The following is a 17,896-nucleotide window of genomic DNA, read 5'->3' as shown; positions in this document are numbered from 1 at the left end:
TGCCAATGTGTGTGCCTAAGGGGTGGATAGTCATCAATTAAACTCGGCACAAAATATAAAAAGTTTTGTAATAAATCTCCAAGTCTAAACTATCTCATTATTAAACATGAACTTCAAAGAACCACATTTGCAAATGGAAAGTCTCTGGCATCGTCCCCTAGAATTGAGTGGGATACTGGGTGGGTGGGGAGAACTGGCCCTGTAACACCTCTGACCTGCCAAGCCCCTCCACTAGTCAGCCGAACGCCTCAGAGCCTCAGGTCCGTTTGCAGATAATGTTTTGTGTTTAACAAACTCGCCAATGTAGCGCTGAGCCCTGTTCTCCCCAGAGGGGCCAGGTGGTTGAGACACCTGTCCCTGCCTGCAGCCTGCCAGGCTTGGCACTTCCTCCCCACTGCACAGATGGCTGGAGACCCGAGGAGATGGCTCTTTCAGGTGCAGAATTTCTCCACTTATCTAAGAATTTTCCAGAGAGGGATAAGATTTTCCTGTTAGCTATCTTTCCACCCCATTCATTTCAAGTAAGAAGTCTAAGCACTCATAACTTCAGGAGTATATTTTTAGCTTAATTGAGAATATAAATCAAAAGCCTGTTTTTCAAGTTTTCAATAGCTTTGAAGTTCCATTTTAAAACGGGATTTTCCTGTCTTTATTTCCCAAAGATTTAAGAGTGCCAAACACAATCAAGGGCCCCTTCGAGGCACCCCTATGGCCTCAAATTTACTTGTCACTTTTGATTTCCCCTCCCGTTTGCATATGAAATATATATTTCCATGTTGAGCTTAATGTTCCAGTTTCTCTCAAAATCTCTCCTTCAAACATTTATTGATTATTGTAGGTATGCTATGTCACTACACTGTATAAACCACGTCTGCACAGTATGATTATACAGCATCAATTTATGTGGTGGAACTAAATTTATATGGTGGCTTCCTCTAGATAGAACTCAAACATTTTAGCCCTGATCGAAATAGGTGTTTATCAAGTTAAATGGCTCTTTAGCTAGCAAATATCTTATTAATTTCTTATGAGAAATGAAATTTAAGAACGATGTAAAGATACCATTTAATTGCAGCATTGGTAGCATTGTACATTAAGTTTTTTTGTTGGCAGAAGGCCTGTTTGTTCGTCCTAGATGCCCAGAACTGAAATACAGAAATTGTATTAATTTCTCTCTCACACTCTTTCTCTCTCTCTCTCTCTCTCTCTCTCTCTCTCTCTCTCTGTCTCTGTCTCTCTTTCTCTGTGTCTCTCTCTGTCTCTCTGTCTCTGTCTGTCTGTCTCTGTGTCTCTCTCTGTCTCTCTCTCTCCAGCTAGGCTGTTCAGTGGCCTCTTCCAGCAGTTCACTCCTTGAGAATCTCACTTCCCCAGACATGCGAGTATGTGACATTTTGTTTCCCTCTGAGGTCAGGACCACCACCACTCCTGCCCCTGATCCTAGAGGGAATGTTTCAATTCAGAGGAAATGGCTATACAAACCTTAACATCATACAATAAAGATTGCAGAAATGTTAACAAGCTGAATTTTTTTAACCAGTTATCACCATGATCTTTGGAAACAGCCTTTAAAAAAATGTGTTTTCTAAGCAAGAAAATTCAAAAGTCAGCTACCTCAGGATGCAAAGAAGACTCCATCCTGAATTTTGACCAAGGTTGTCACTTAAGATGCTTTTTACAATTCAGTTTCTTTTCTTTTCTTTCTTTCTTTCTTTCTTTCTTTCTTTCTTCTTTCTTTTTTTTGACAAATATTCTACAAAGATCTTTTTAAAGAATTAACACTACTAGGTAACTGTTTTTCAATAAGCAAACAAACAAATTCTTACTTTTTCTTTATCACCACCAGCATTCGCAGATCACAGCCCTATAGCCCACAGTGATTTCCTGTGTCATTTGCTGTGCGCTGCTGTTATGATCCCTACCAGACTCAAAGGTATTTGAGGCTGGTGCGAGGAGGAATGCAGCAGAGCCTTTTATTGTATCAAAACATGATTTTCATATAAATAGTCGTTCTACGCTTGTTGAGTAAGGAAGGGAGCAAGAAATACCTCTGGAGATGGTGATGGTGTTTGGAAAGCAAGATTGTTCTCGTTTAGAAAGTCTGCATACAGGGCTCATCCAAGTTATTTACTAGTAAATTTAGTAGTCTAAATGGTTTGCTTATTTGTCTTTTAGTAATTTATACACTTCATCTAGATTTAGAAGTCGTGTTAGATGATGAAATGAAAGACTAAAAGGAAGATAGATAGCTACAAGATGTGGGGGTGGGGGGCGGGTCTGGTTAAGACCGGTCTGGTCCGGTCTGGTCCTGTCTGGTCCCGCCTGGTCCTATCTAGTCCGGTATGGTCGGGTCGAGACCAGTAGTCCCACATGGATGTGTTCCAGCTCCCTCCTGAATCCTGCTGCTGGAAAGGCCAAACAAAAGGTGTGAGATTTACTTCCAGAGAAGAAAAAGCTTTAGACTTGATTTCCACAGAGCCTGTGGAAACGCAGCTCTTTTCTGTATGTGCTAAACACATCCCTGTTACGTCAAGCAGTGTCATTTACTGTGTCCATAAACAGAGTTGGTGCTAAGAGTTAACCCTTCCGAGCATCAGGGCTGTGAAACGAACAGCAAATGCATCTGCCTCGGGACATCAGAGACTCTGCAACTGTCTGACTACTTTGTCTCTGACTCAAAGAAAGTTTTAAATACAAAGTAAATTTGAGATTCCATTCTGATACACACTTACTGCTTGGACATTTCTAGTTCAGGATATGAACCAAAGTCCTCATGGCTCTAGGTCTACCAGTTGTACATAATCTACTCTACACACTGTACAAACCGAGGCAAGACAGAGAGTAATGCCTTCCTCCCGTGACTGATTTTTCTACACCCTGATGACATTTATTTACTGCATTTATGCCATGGACCCACAGTCTCACTTCTGTGGAGAGCCTGTGCGCCTGTAGTTGTTCTGGGTGAAGAACATTCCCACTTCTGGTGGAAGACACATATGTGCGCGCACATGCACACACACACACACACACACACACACACACACACACACACACTGTGGGGGGAGATTCAAAGAATAGGCCTACAAAATAGAGAGTCAAAACCTTATATATGTGTTAGTAAATTATAATAGTGTTAGGAACTAATCTCTCTTGAACTATTAAGTCTCGTGATTCCCTTTGGAAACATGATGATGCCATGTTGATTTCCCCAGTTCTGCCTGTTACAGACTGGTTCCTTCATCTGTGTTAAAGGATTGTCATTACAAAAAAGTATCTATTGAAAATATGGGTTTATGATAGCCCCAAATATAAACTATTGTAATTGTTTAATTTCTTTAAAGTTTATTGTTTTTCTTGCTTAAGGTCTCACTCTCTCTCACAGATTTGCATACATATATGACAAAGTAAATATTTTTTAAAAAACATAAAGCATAAACACTAACAAATATAAAATTTATGTATATAATATATAAAATGCATGTATATAACAAGCACATATAAATTATAAAATACATGTATATAAATATATTTTATATAAATGACAAATAATAGATTATATATAAAACATTGATTTATGCTTTACATATGGACAGTATAAAATAGAAAATATTTTGTAAGAGAGAAAAAGAAAAAGTAATCAAAGATGTATAAACAAATACTGACATTTTAGTAATGATTGACTTTAGTGTGCTATGAAAATATATTGCAAACTATCCATTGCCAGAGAATGCACATTTAGTTATATTCTCTGGTGGAATTAGTTACAGTAAAAATAGTATCGAATTTCAAATGTAACGTGCGTTCCTCATTTGTCATCTTAGATATTACGTAGTTCTAGACCTACAGACAACTCTGGCCATCGTCTAGAATATCCACCATTGTGAGAAGCAGGTGGGCCTGGGGGACAAGTACTGAACTATGATCAGTTGATTTCAACTGGAAATCGATCATGAATCTATTCTCTACTAACTGGGCTAAGAGAATATATGATATCATATATATCATATCGCAATAAATATCACAGATATGTGACGGATACATAAGTGATAGAGATAGATAGATTATAGATATAGAATACATTCATACTAAATTATGCTTATTTACTAAGTTAACTATATTAGTCTGTTGATTGAAAAAATAAATATTAATGAAATTACTTAAACATGTCTCTTTCAGATGTTCAAAATAAATCTACTTCATCACCGACAGAATCTCCTACAACAAAATCATCTGTCACAACCTCAGGCAGCATGTCAGTAACTGTTACGGCAAAGGATGGAACACCTCCTACAGGTAGGACCTTCCTATGAGGATGTAGTTTTCCTTTTAAAAGCAAAATTAGTAGATCCTATATATGTACTCTGGAGAAATATTGTTATAAAGTTAAATAATACTTTACTATTTACAAATTCCTGTGTAGTTTGGAGGCCTTGCTGAGTTTCCTTAATGATATTCTTTTAGATCACTTCTTGTTTGGGAAAGGTTCTATTGTGATTATTACATAAACAAAGTTTATTTTTAGAGAAGAAAACAATTATCATACATAAGACATAAAAATATCCTTGCAAACATCTCAGTTCTCCACTTCCATAGCACAGCCAACAATTGGAAGCTGTACAAACTGACAGACTTTGTTGGTCATCGGTGCTAATAATAGATTTAGTTTGAAGATTCCTACAACGCTTTAATCACAATCGTTACTGGATGGAGCAGCAACTATGTCAAAAAGTTTGGTTAAGTATTAAAGGAGAGTACTTAATCATCTTAGTTAGGGTTTCCATGCTGTGAAGAGACACCATGTCCACAGCAACTCTTATAAAGCAAAATGTGTAATTGAGGCTGACTTACTGTTTCAGAGGTTCAATCAATTGTCATCATGGCGAGAAGTGCGGCAGCCTGCAGGCAGACATGGTGCTGGAGAAGGAGCTGAAAGTTCTATACCTTGGCCCACACGCAACAGGAAGTGAACTGTCTATCACACTAGGTATAGCTTAAGCATGTTTGAGACCTAAGAGCCCAGCCTGCCATCATAGTGACACACTTCCTCCAACAAGGCCACACCTCCTCCAGCAAGGCCACGTCTCCTCAGTGTGTCACTCTCTATAGGCCAAGCATTCAAACACCTGAGTCCATGGCGGCCATCCTATTCAAGCCACAGTAACCATCTTTGAAAATTTGAAATGTCCCTGGGACTGGTGGCACATGCCTTTAATCCCATCACTTGGGAGGCAGATCCCAATGGGTGTGAGCCTAACCTATTTTGCATATCAAATTCCAGGGCAGCCAGGGCTGTACAGAGAAACCCTGTCTCAAAAAATAAATAAAATGGGAGAAAAAGAAAAGCCATTATAATCACTCGACTAAAAACTCAAACGCTTTTCAAGTTAATGTTTGCTACGTTGTTTACCCTTGTAACATAGGGGAAAATATATATAAATAGGGTATCTCATTCAGGCTCAGTATACAAAAGGACAAAAAGTAAATTTGCTAGTGTGAGGGATTTTAGTCCTGGTATACTGAAGAATGTTAGCTCTACCGAAGACAAGTTCTAAACGGAGATGTCACAGCCTAGAAAGCCTCCAGTCATATCTCAAACGCTGTGATTCATTTTAAAAAATTGTCTCATTTCTGTGTTCCCAGGTTTCAAATAGAATTTTTACAGTTTGTCTACCTACTCTCTTCCCTATGCTTCAGCTGACTCTTCAGTATGAATTTGACTCTAAGTTGGCAAGAGCGTTTTATGTTTGCAATCAGTGATGTTTGTACAAGAGCCAAGACAGAGACTATGGGTGCTATGTCACATCCAGCCCCATCTAAGATTCTATGGCCAAAAGTAGTATCCCAATAACAACACAAACCCTGGAACAATGCTTCTTTACATGAACTGTAGAGACAGGAGTTCAGTGAAGAAAACTGGACAGGATTGTAATGTAATTTGTGATGCCAGGAATGCACCTTGTTTTTGTTGAATTAGGATGATATTTCAAGCCTGTTCATATTGCGGAAGAGAAATTTGATGTTTTCATCATTTTTTTGTAGTGGATGTGTCCTATAGTTGGGCATAAATATAGTTGCTTCTCTGAAGCAACAGTGTGTCACACTTGAACGTAACGTAGCACACACAAATGTACACACATATTTCTTCATGTTTCTTTTCTTATACATTGCTGATAATTTATAATCCCCCCCTTAATAAATATTACACTCTGGTGTGTGTTCTTGAAAGTTCTCCTAGTGAATTTACATTCCCACTTTCAAAAGTAAAATTGTAATAAAAGATATGAATTTTGTCTTTTATTAATTTGTATTACAAAAATATTCAGACTAATTAAATAAGGAATATTTTCATTATTTTTGCAATATCCACCTCCCCAATCAGTTTGTACAGATGTACAAACTTTCCTTTTTCATATTCTTCTTTCTTCTCACTTCAATCTCTCTGTTTATTTGGTAATTAAGGTTTTATGGAATCCACACTAAAAACATGTGTCAAATTTTGAGACAGTTTCTCGCAAAGCCACAATGCCATTATCAAACCTACTTTCTAAATGATTGTGACTTTAGGATCACCTAGTATAGAGTAGTTCTATGTGGTATAATCTTGTAGCCATGAATACAGTACTGAGATAGGGACCGGAGATAGGGACCAGCATGAAGCAAGCCCCTTCTGGGGTCTCTGGTGAGACCAAGTGACCATGCCTATGGAGTGAGGAAGGCAGCTCACTGCGCTGTGAGAAACAGTCCGGTAGAGATGGAGCAGAGCTGGGGGAAGCGAGCAGGCAGCTGGAGGAGGATGGGTTGAGGTACCAATCTCTGGAGGAAGAGCACTAGAGGAGAGAGACATGAACAGCTTCGGCCTAGTCTGTTGAACACCATTCTGCATTAAGGCAAATTGGAGTATGCGCACTGGCTGAGCCCGTCCTCCTAAAGGCAATACAGTTACACACAGTAGTGAACAGGAGGGGAAAAATGTGCCTCCATTCCTTATGTTCTAAGTAGAGAGTCAGCGTGTAAACAACTTCAATGTCAGGCAGGTTTACAAGCTGGCCCACCCCCACAAACATCCATGACATAGTTAAACCAAACTACTTCTTTTCCACACACACACACACACACAGCCACTCCTAATTCTTCCTTTCTTATGGCTAATACATTGATTCTAGGCACAGTAAAGGCTTTTATAAACTAAACAAAAAATAGAGAAACCTGTTTCTTTTCATTTTCGGCTTCCAAGTCAGATTTCCTTTGTTACATTCCAAAGTAGAGTTGGTCCCGTAAACCTTCTAAGTGCCTTCGTCCTGCTGATAGCATTGATTCTATCACAGCAAAAGTGTAGGGGGGGGGAGGTACACAACCAAGAAGAGAATTCTCCTCCTAGCAGCCTAACTGTAGTGGCAGAACTGATTGACAGCTTGGCCTGGAGCAGGTCTTGCTTCCAGAGATTTTCCCAATTAGGGGCAAGACTTAACCTCTTCCATCACGCCCATCAAGTGACCTTTGCATTTTGTGGAAAGGTCAAACAGTGAGAGTTGAAAGATAACATCCAGCAGGCAAAGCGTGTCATCATCAGAAAATGAACTTGAAGCACGCAAAAACAGATTTGAAATTTTGTTTTCAATGCTGATTGTTATTTAGCTTAATTTAGAAGCATTTGATAGTCAATGTCTTTACTTTGGAGTTCTGGTAGAGTATTACTAACATGATATAACTGGTTAAAAAAGTTAAACAAAAGCCCTGTGTAGGTTCTCAGTTATATACAAAACAACTTTCAAAATATTCTATTAGAAATTAATATTAAAGAATGCAAATGAGCTCATTTGAATGTGATTTTCTCCTCTCAGGTCACCACTGGACAATGTTAGATGTCTACCAAAGACAGCGTCTATATCTTTCTGTTTAGAAAGGTGGTGGAAAGAGAGGTCCAACGAAGCAGATGTACCTTCTTTTATTTTTATTTTAAAACTGCTATTACGCTATACGCATTCATTATGGCACACACAAGCTTTCCTGCCCCCCTGTGTGGTTTTCGGGTATTGAACTCAGGTCAGCAGGCTTGGCAACAGGTGTCCTTACCGGCTGAGCTACCACTCCTGTAGTAAGAGTTCTAATCGTTCTTAACAATAAAAACTCGGAGTCAGCTATCAGGGTTTGAAAGCTGAAGCAACAGAGAAGTACAGCAGCCAGACACTTTCTTATCTCTACCAAGGCTGAGACTGCTGCCTCAGATTCCACTGAGCTCCTGTCTCCTCTCAGTTTATTTCCTCGCTCCGCCCAGCCATATCACTCCTGTCTCCACCTCCCTAGTGCTGGGATTAAAGGCATGGGATCCCAAATGCTGGGATCACCTTTGTGTGATCTTTGTTTCTTTTTGAGACTAGATTAATTTCATGTAGCCCAGAATGGCCTTGAACTCACAGAGATCTGTCTGTCTCTGTCTCCTCGATCCTGAGATTAAAAATGTGGGACACCACTGCCTGGCCTCTAGTGTATTAGCTCTGCATTTTGATCTTCAGGCAAGCTTTGCTTGTTAAAACTCAAACAAAATTCTCCAACTCTGCACTTCCTTTTTTTTTTAAAAAAAAAACAAAACAGAAAGAGGGTGGTTGATAGTGTTAGATGTGATAAATTAACTGATAGAATGACAAGCTTTCAGAATTAATATTAAAATCTCATGTACAAAACAGACATTAAATTTTAACTACAGCCAGAGGTATTTCTGGTCAGCTATCTCATATGTGGCTTTGCTAAAGTGGTGTTTAATTTGTGCATCTTCTGTGCAGGAAATGAATACATAAAACTGCAAAGAAGAGATTATTTTTTAAAAACTAGTCTCATAAATGTTCTTGTATGATTAGATATAACTATGATAGGATTGTGTGCCTTGCCTTTCTTTTCTCAATTATCTTCCTACCTCTAACTTTGAGTTGAAAATAAACACTCTATGGAAAATATAAATACAAAAAATATAGCAATTTGTGATATAATATCATGTATGTACATATGTATATATATATATATATATGCACTGGATCCACTTATGTTTATGACAACTTCAGTCTGTTTCTCTAAACAGTTGTTAGAAATTGTTGAATTGTTTATGAACTTTAAATTAACACAAATCCCAGTTGCTATTAGTTACCAGCAGTTCCTCATAATAATGGTATATTTTTTCTTCAGAATTTTAATATATTCATTCAGCACACAAAGAGAAATTCACCATACCATATGCAGTGTGCTGCACATATTTGAAAGTGGTTACTGATAAATTAGCAACAATCCCAAAGTGTTACTCTTTTTACCACAAGGACATATGCATATGCATATGTGTACACACACACAAGCATGCCCACTCACACATTTACACAGATACCCTGTAAGGTATTAGATTTATACAAAGAGGGTTTCCTCCATGACTTAGTGGATAATACCCATCCTCAGCATCTTTTTGCTCCAAGTAATTTCAAGAATAGTTCCTGGCATTTAATATTCTTTTAAATAAGGGAACACAAAAGCTTGCAGATTAGCAAAGGACAGTGGTGTGTCAACGTGCGGTGCACACAGCTCCTGATTTTGACAGTTACTTGCCAGTAGCATTGGCTTCTTTCTTAACATATTTTCTATTGTTCTGTAGTATTCAGGAATAAGGTGCCATGTTTACTGGGAAATGCATTATAATCTTGCTTCATATATGCATGACATACCAGGAGTTAGAACTATTTGGGTCTCTGAAGTTTATATAGCAAGAATTCAAAGACCATCTAATGAATGAGGAGAACAATTTCAGAAGTTTTAAGTCTCAGTGTCTGGATTTTATACAAATTTCATTACCGTGAATGACTAAGTTAAGGAAATGAAATATAACTCTAAAATAAATGTTACATTTCGTGATCCTACTTGACAAGGGTATTTTCCCTCCACAGGAAAAATAATTTTTGAAACAGTAAACTTTACTTTTAAATTAAAAATAATCCTTTTTGCATTTTTGATAATATCCAAGTAATAATCTGCAATAAAAACTTGCTATTTGGCTGTTTGGATCACACATACTGAATGTGTGTGTGTGGTGTGTGTGTTTGGGTGTGGGTATGAGTGTGTGTATGTGAGGTGTGTGTGTGGTGGTGTATATGTGGGGTGTGGGGGACTGGAAGTGTATGGGGGGTGAGGAGGTGTGGGGTGTGAGTATCGGTGTGGCTGTGTATGTGCGTGTGTGTTTAAATACTTCATTACTTGCATTCCTCTTTAGATAGAATGAGCTGGAAAACAGTAAGGGTTACTTAGCACATCTGTCGATTGGTTGCAGATCATTTCTAAATGTCATTCCTTGGCAGATGAGATGAGACTGTGGTTAATAACAACATCATCTATCTTATCAAACTAGGAATGACCAATGGTGAATTGGCTAAGACTCCTTTGACTCCAGCACCTAACTCACCAACAACAGTAAAACATGAAGGTGAGTACTGGTTCATTTTCTTGTTTTGGGGTGTGTGTGTGTGTGTGTGTGTGTGTGTGTGTGTGTGTGTGTGTGTGAAACCGTTGGGATGTTCTATAGATAGCATGATGTAATCTAGGCCATCATTTCCGAAGTCGATGCCTTTCATCTGCTTAGGTTTATTGTTAGTTGTGTCTCTTTGATAAAAATGCTGGGAATGATGCTGAACGTGGTGAGAAATGACGTTACCCCGCTTTCTTCCTAACTACCAGAGATTTAACTACAGGATCTCACCATTTAGTGTGATATTAAACTCCTGTGATTAGCTTTTAGAGATGCTCTTATTATGCAAGAATTTTAAGTTTTCAAAAATGCTTTTTCTCTATTGATTGCAGTTGTCCTGTTATCATTCTTTATTTTATCAGCATGGCATGTACCTTTGATTGCTGCACGCTGACCTAACCCTCCTCACTTTTCAAAAATTCCCCTTGGTCACACTATGGAATACTTTTCTTATGAGGCCAGGTTTCACTTACATTATTTTGCTAAGAATTTTCATAAGCGATATATAAGCTTGTAGTTTTTTTTTAAAAAAATTGAGGTGTATGATTTTTTTCCTTTTTTTCCTTATTTATTTATTTAAAGAAATTCCACTTCCTCCCCTCCTCCCAATACCCTCCCGCTCCCCTCCCCCACTCCCTCTCTTCCTCCCTCTCCATCCCCAAGAGCAGTCAGGGTTTCCTGCTCTGTGGGAAATCCAAGTTCCTCCCCCCTCCCTCCAGGTCCAGAAAGGTGAGCATCTAAACAGACCAGGATCCCAAAAACCCAGTTCATGCAGACGAAACAAGACCCAGTGCCATTGTCAATGGCTTCTTAGTCAGCCCCCATGTCAGCCACATTCAGGGAATCCGGTTTGATCACATGCTCGTTCAGTCCCAGTCCAGCTGGCCTTGGTGAGCTCTCATTCGATCAGTCCCCTTGTATCAGTGGGTGAATGCACCCTTCGCGGTCCTGACTTCCTTCTTCATGTTCTCACTTATGAGTGAGTACATACCATATTCCTCTTTTTGGGTCTGGGTTACCTCATTCAGTAAAGCATTTTCTATTTCCATCCATTTGCATGCAAAATTCAAGATGTCATTGTTTTTTACCGCTGAGTAGAACTCTAATGTGTATATGTTCCACACCTTTTTTAACCATTCTTCTACTGAGGGGCACCTAGGTTGTTTCCAGGTTCTGGCTATTACAAATAGTGCAGCTATGAACATAGTTGAACAAATACTTTTGTAGTATGGTAGGGCATCTCTTGGGTATATTCCCAAGAGTGGAATTGCTGGGTCCTGAGGGAGGTTGACTCCCAGTTTCCTGAGAAACCACCACACTGATTTCCACAGTGGCTGCACAAGTTTGCATAACCACCAACAATGGATGAGTGTTCCCCTCACTCCACATCCTCTCCAGCATAGGTTATCATTGGTGTTTTTGAGTTTAGCTATTCTGACAGGTGTGAGATGGTACCTCAAAGTGGTTTTGATTTGCATTTCCCTGATCGCTAATGAGGTTGAGCATGACCTTAAGTATCTTTTGGCTATTCGAAGTTCTTCTGTTGCGAATTCTCTGTTCAGTTCAGTACCCCATTTTTTAATTGGGTTAATTAGAGTTTTAGTGTCTAGTTTCTTGAGTTCTTTGTATATTTTGGAGATCAGACCTTTGTCTGATGAGGGGTTGGTGAAGATCTCCCAGTCAGAAGGTAGCCTTTTTGTCCTACTGACAGTGTCCTTTGCTTTACAGAAGCTTTTCAGTTTCAGTAGGTCCCATTTATTCATTGATTCTCTTATTGTCTGTGCTACTGGGGTTCTACTTAGGAAGTGGTCTCCTGTGCCTATATCTTGTAGACTACTTCCCACTTTCTCTTCTATCAGGTTCAAAGTAGACAGATTAATGTTGATGTCTTTAATCCATTTGGACTTGAGTTTTGTGCATGGTGATAGATATGAATCTACTTTCATTCTTCTACAGGTTGACATCCAGTTATGCCAGCACCATTTGTTAAAGATGCTTTCCTTCTCCCATTGCATACCTTTAGCTCCCTTGTCGAAAATTAGGTGTTCATAAGTTTGTGGGTTAATATCTGGGTCTTCTATTCTATTCCATAAGTCAACTTCTCTGTTGTTATGCCAATACCAAGCTGTTTTCAATACTGTAGCTCTGTAATAGAGTTTGAAGTCAGGGATGGTAATGCCTCCAGAAGTTCCTTTGTTGTATAAGATTGTTTTGGCTATCCTGAGTTTTTTGTTTTTCCATATAAACTTGATTATTGTTCCCTCAAGATCTGTGAAGAAGTTTGATGGGATTTTGATGGGAATTGCATTGAATCTATAGATTGCTTTTGGTAGAATTGCCATTTTTACTATGTTGATTCTCCCAATCCAAGAGCAGGGGAGGTCTTTCCATTTTCTTGTGTCCTCCTCAATTTCTTTCTTCAAAGACTTAAAGTTCTTGTCAGATAGGTCTTTCACTTCGTTGGTTAGAGTTACCCCAAGATATTTTATGGTATTTGTGGCTGTTGTGAAAGGTGATGTTTCTCTGATTTCCCTCTATGCTTCTTTATCCTTTGTGTATGGGAGAGCAACCGATTTTTTGGAGTTGATCTTGTATCCTGCCACATTACTAAAGGTGTTTATCAGCTGTAGGAGTTCTTTGATAGAGTTTTTGGGGTCGCTTATGTACACTATCATATCGTCTGCAAATAACGAAAGTTTAACTTCATCCTTTCCAATTCGAATCCCCTTGATCCCCTTATGCTGTCTTATTGCTATTGCTAGAACTTCAAGCACTATTTTGAAGAGGTATGGAGAGAGTGGACAGCCTTGTCGTGTTCCTGATTTTAGTGGAAAGGCTTTGAGTTTCTCTCCATTCAATTTAATGTTAGCCGTTGGCTTACTATATATTGCTTTTATTATATTTAGGTATGATCTTTGTATCCCCAGTCTCTCCAACACTTTTATCATAAATGGGTGTTGAATTTTGTCAAATGTTTTTTCAGCATCCAATGAAATGATCATATGGTTTTTTTTCAATTTATTTATATGATGGATTACATTGATAGATTTGCGTATGTTAAACCAGCCCTGCATCTCTGGGATGAAGCCTACTTGATCATAATGGATAATTTTTCTAATGTGTTCTTGGATTCGGTTTGCCAATATTTTATTGAGAATTTTCGTGTCGATGTTCATGAGTGAGATTGGCCTGTAATTCTCTTTCTTGGTTGTGTCTTTGTTTGGTTTTGGTATCAGAGTAACTGTAGCTTCATAAAAGGAGTTTGGCAATGACTCTTCTGTTTCTATATTGTGGAATACATTAAGAAATATAGGTATTAGCTCTTCCTGGAAGTTCTGGTAGAATTCTGCATTGAAACCATCTGGTCCTGGGCTTTTTTTGGTAGGGAGATTTTTGATAACAGCTTCTAATTCTTTGCTACTAACAGGTCTATTTAGATTGTTCACCTGTTCTTGGTTCAACTTTGGTATATGGTACTTATCTAAAAAAAATGTCCATTTCTTTTACATTTTCCAACTTTGTGGCATATAAACTTTCGTAGTAAGATCTAATGATTCTCTGAATTTCCTCTGTGTCTGTGGTTATGTCCCCCTTTTCATTTCTGATCTTATTAATTTGCATGTTCTCTCTCTGCCGTTTGATTAGTTTGGATGGGGTTTGTCAATCTTGTTGATTTTCTCCAAGAACCAGCTTTTTGTTTCATTGATTCTTTGGATTGTTTTCTGTGTTTCTATTTTGTTGATTTCAGCCCTCAGTTTGATTATTTCCAGTCTTCTACTCCTCCTGGGTGAATCAGCTTCTTTTTTTTTCTAGAGCTTTCAAGTGTGCTGTTAAGTTTCCAATGTGTGTTTTCTCCGTTTTTTTTAAATTGGGCACTTAGTGCTATGAACTTTCCTCTTAGCACTGCTTTCATAGTGTCCCATAGGTTTGAGTATGTTGTGTCTTTATTTTCATTAAATTCAAGGAAGACTTTAATTTCTTTCTTTATTTCTTCCGTGACTCAGGGATGATTTAGTAGTTGACTGTTCAACTTCCATGAGTTTGTTGGCTTCCTGGGGGTAGCATTGTTGTTGAATTCTAACTTTAATCCATGGTGATCTGACAAGACACAGGTGGTTGCTAATATTTTTTTGTATTTGTGGAAGTTTGCTCTGTTACCGAGTATGTGGTCAATTTTCAAGAAGGTTCCATGAGCTGCAAAGAAGAAGGTATATTCTTTCCTATTTGGGTTGAGTGTTCTATAGATGTCAGTTAAGTCCATTTGATTCAATACCTCCAATAATTCTCTTATTTCTCTGTTAGGTTTCTGTCTGATTGACCTGTCCATTGGTGAGAGAGGTGTGTTGAAGTCTCCTACTATTAGTGTGTGTGGTTTGATGACTGTCTTGAGTTCTAGAAGTGTTTCTTTTACATAAGTGGGTGCCTTTATATTAGGGGAATAGATATTCAGGATTGAGACTTCCTCCTGATGAATTGTTCCTGTTATGAATATGAAATGTCCATCTCCATCTCTTCTGATTGATTTTAGTTTGAAGTCAATTTTGTTAGATATTAGAATGGCCACATCCACTTGTTTCTTAGGTCCGTTTGCTTGGAAAACCTTTTCCCAACCCTTTACTCTGAGTAGGTATCTGTCTTTGTGGTTGAGGTGTGTTTCTTGTAAACAGCAGAATGTTGGATCCTGTTTTCGTATCCAGTCTCTAAGTCTGAGCCTTTTTATAGGTGAATTGAGTCCATTGATATTAAGTGATATTAATGACCAGTGGTTGTTGACTCCGGTCATTTTTTTGTGGGGGGGGGGTAGTAGAGTGTATGTGTTTTCCTTCTTTGAGTTGTGCTTGTGAAGGGTCACTAGATGTCTGAGTTTTTGTAGGCAGTGTAGGAAATGTTGGATTCCGTGGGTTGTGATTTTCCTTCTAATATTCTCTGTAAGGCTGGATTTGTAGCTACGTATTGTTTAAATTTATTTTTATCCTGGAATATTTTGTTTTCTCTGTTGATAGTGAACAATAGCGTGGCTGGATATAGTAGTCTGGGCTTGCATCCATGGTCTCTTAGTTTCTGCAGTACCTCTATCCAGGACCTTCTGGCTTTCAAGGTTTCCATAGAGAAGCCTGGTGTAAGTCTGATAGGTTTACCTTTATAAGTTACTTGACCTTTTTCCTTTGCAGCTCTTAATATCCTTTCTTTAATCTGAATGCTTTGTGTTTTGATTATTATATGGTGAGGGGATGCTTTTTTTCTGATCCAGTCTATTCGGCATTCTGTATGCTTCTTGAACCTTCATAGGAATATTGTTCTTTAGGTTGGGAAAGTTTTCTTCTATAATTTTGTTGAATGTATTTTCTGGACCTTTGATCTGCAATTCTTCTCCTTCTTCTACACCTATTATTCTTAGATTTGGTTTTTTTATTATGTCCCATATTTCCTGAATGTTTTGTGATGAGAATTTGTTGGATTTGCTGTTTTCTTTGGTCAGAGAGTTTATTTTCTCTATAGTGTCTTCATAATCTGAGATCTGTTCTTCTATCTCTTGAATTCTATTGGTTATGCTTGTTCCTGAAGTCTCTGTTTGTTTATCTAGATTTTCCATATCCAGCTGGCCCTCGGTTTGTGTTTTCTTCATTGCCTCCATTTCAGTTTTCAATTCTTGAACTGATTCCATACCTGTTTGATTGTTTTTTTCTTGGTTTCCCTGGGTATCGTTTATGAATTTACTCATTTCTTCAAACTTTTTGTTATATTTCTCTTCCATTTCTTTACTCATTTCTTCAATCTTTTTGTTATGTTTCTCTTCTATTTCTTTAAGTGAGTTATTCATACCCTGTTTAAGAGACTCTATTGCTTTCATAATGACACTGTTTTCCACTTCTTCCGGAATAGGGTGTTCAAGACCTTCTGTCGTAAGATCGCTGGGATCTGGTGTTTTCATGTTGTTTTTCAGATTGTTGGAGGAATTCTTGTCTTGGCACCTGCCCATCTCTTCCTTCAGATACTCTCCAAGGGCTCTTCCCCCCGCTGGGTCTTCTGCTACAGGATCAGTGCCCCTTGCTGGCCAGGAGTCACTTTGCCTGCAGTCCTACCTTGCTGCAGGCAGACTATTAAAACAAAGGAACTCCCTCCCATTTGCACTCATTGCCCTGTCCCGGCGGTGCCCACAGGGGCTGAGTTGGAGGATTTCATGCCCCGAAAAAGGGAGAGATGAAGGGAAGGGGTTCCTGGCCCTCCATTGTATCTTCTGCTACAGGATCAGTGTCACTTGCTGGTCAGAATTCTCCCTTGTAGTTTTTCTTCAACCTTTATCTTCTAATATCACAGTAACAGTGGCATCATCAGGTTGAGTTGGGATGTATTCCCTTCTCTGCAATTTTTTGAAAGGTTTTGTGATTTCTTCATGTTACAAAGGCAAATTTCCATTTTAGGAAACTCAACATTAGATTAGTCTACCCTTATCTTTCTTCTTTTTTATTTGAAGAAAATATTCTCTTAAAACTAACTTATGAAGAACCCCAATGTCACCAATTCACACACGTGGGAGTGGAGTCACTACATGTAAAGCAGGATGATAAGTGTGGGATGAGAAAGTGGATTTAGGGACATTCTTTGAGACTTCTGTACAGAGTCTAGTACGATCAGGGAAATAAGAAAAATAGAGAAAAGAAAAAAAGTGACTAACATTTTCTGTCCAAAATCATGATGGACAAAGCTGTAGCGAAGGAAAATTCAAAACTCAACATGATGCTGGAGTTTCTAAGGAACAACGGGGCTTTATTATTTATTTTCTTTGTTGTATTTTATGTGTATGAGTATTTTGTCTGCATATATGTCTGTGTACTGTACATATACATATATGTCTGTGTGCTCCATATATGCTTATATGTCTGTACATTGTATTTGTGCATATGTCTGTATACTATAAGTTTGCATATATGTCTGTGCACTATATATGTGCATATATGTTTGTGTACTGTATGTGTGCATATATGTCTGTGCACTGTATACGTGCATACACATCTGTGTACTACATGTATATGTCCCAGGTGCCACAGAGGCCAGAAGACAGTGACTGATGCCCAGCCAGGAGTTTCAAATAGTTGTAAGCCATAATATGGGTGCTGGGAAACAAACCTGGATCCTATGTAAGAGAAGCCAGTACTCTTAATTTCTGAGGCATCTCTCCAGCCTGGAAGAAGTAAATTTTAAATTCTGAATTCTGACTCCCTTTGGTGGTATCAAACGACCTCAACTTATTTGATTTCTGGAATTTTTATTATACAAAGGTCACTCTAAGTAGAGCTCAAATGGACTTTTCTTTAAAATAAAGTGATATTTTATTCATGGCCTAGATTCACCCCAATTCCTACAGGATCCTTTCTTAGTAACTGGGATTTGAAAATAAAGAGA

At 38.4% G+C, this 17,896-nt stretch overlaps 1 protein-coding gene across 2 annotated transcripts in view; it reads left to right on the top strand.

The window, feature by feature from the left end:
* The window catches only part of Emcn (endomucin), a 91,152-nt gene that overhangs the window by 22,701 nt on the left and 50,555 nt on the right, over window positions 1-17,896 (top strand). For both annotated transcript variants that reach the window (XM_048456944.3, XM_087897543.1), the window contains exons 2-3: window positions 4,174-4,290; window positions 10,376-10,450. In XM_048456944.3, the coding sequence (XP_048312901.2) occupies window positions 4,174-4,290; window positions 10,376-10,450 (192 nt within the window). The remainder of the gene's footprint in view (window positions 1-4,173; window positions 4,291-10,375; window positions 10,451-17,896) is intronic.

The sequence above is a fragment of the Myodes glareolus genome, chromosome 17, assembly GCF_982192425.1.
Source record: "Myodes glareolus chromosome 17, mMyoGla1.1, whole genome shotgun sequence".
In the NCBI taxonomy this organism is placed as follows: domain Eukaryota; kingdom Metazoa; phylum Chordata; class Mammalia; order Rodentia; family Cricetidae; genus Myodes; species Myodes glareolus.
This window is presented reverse-complemented; position numbering and strand designations above follow the sequence as displayed.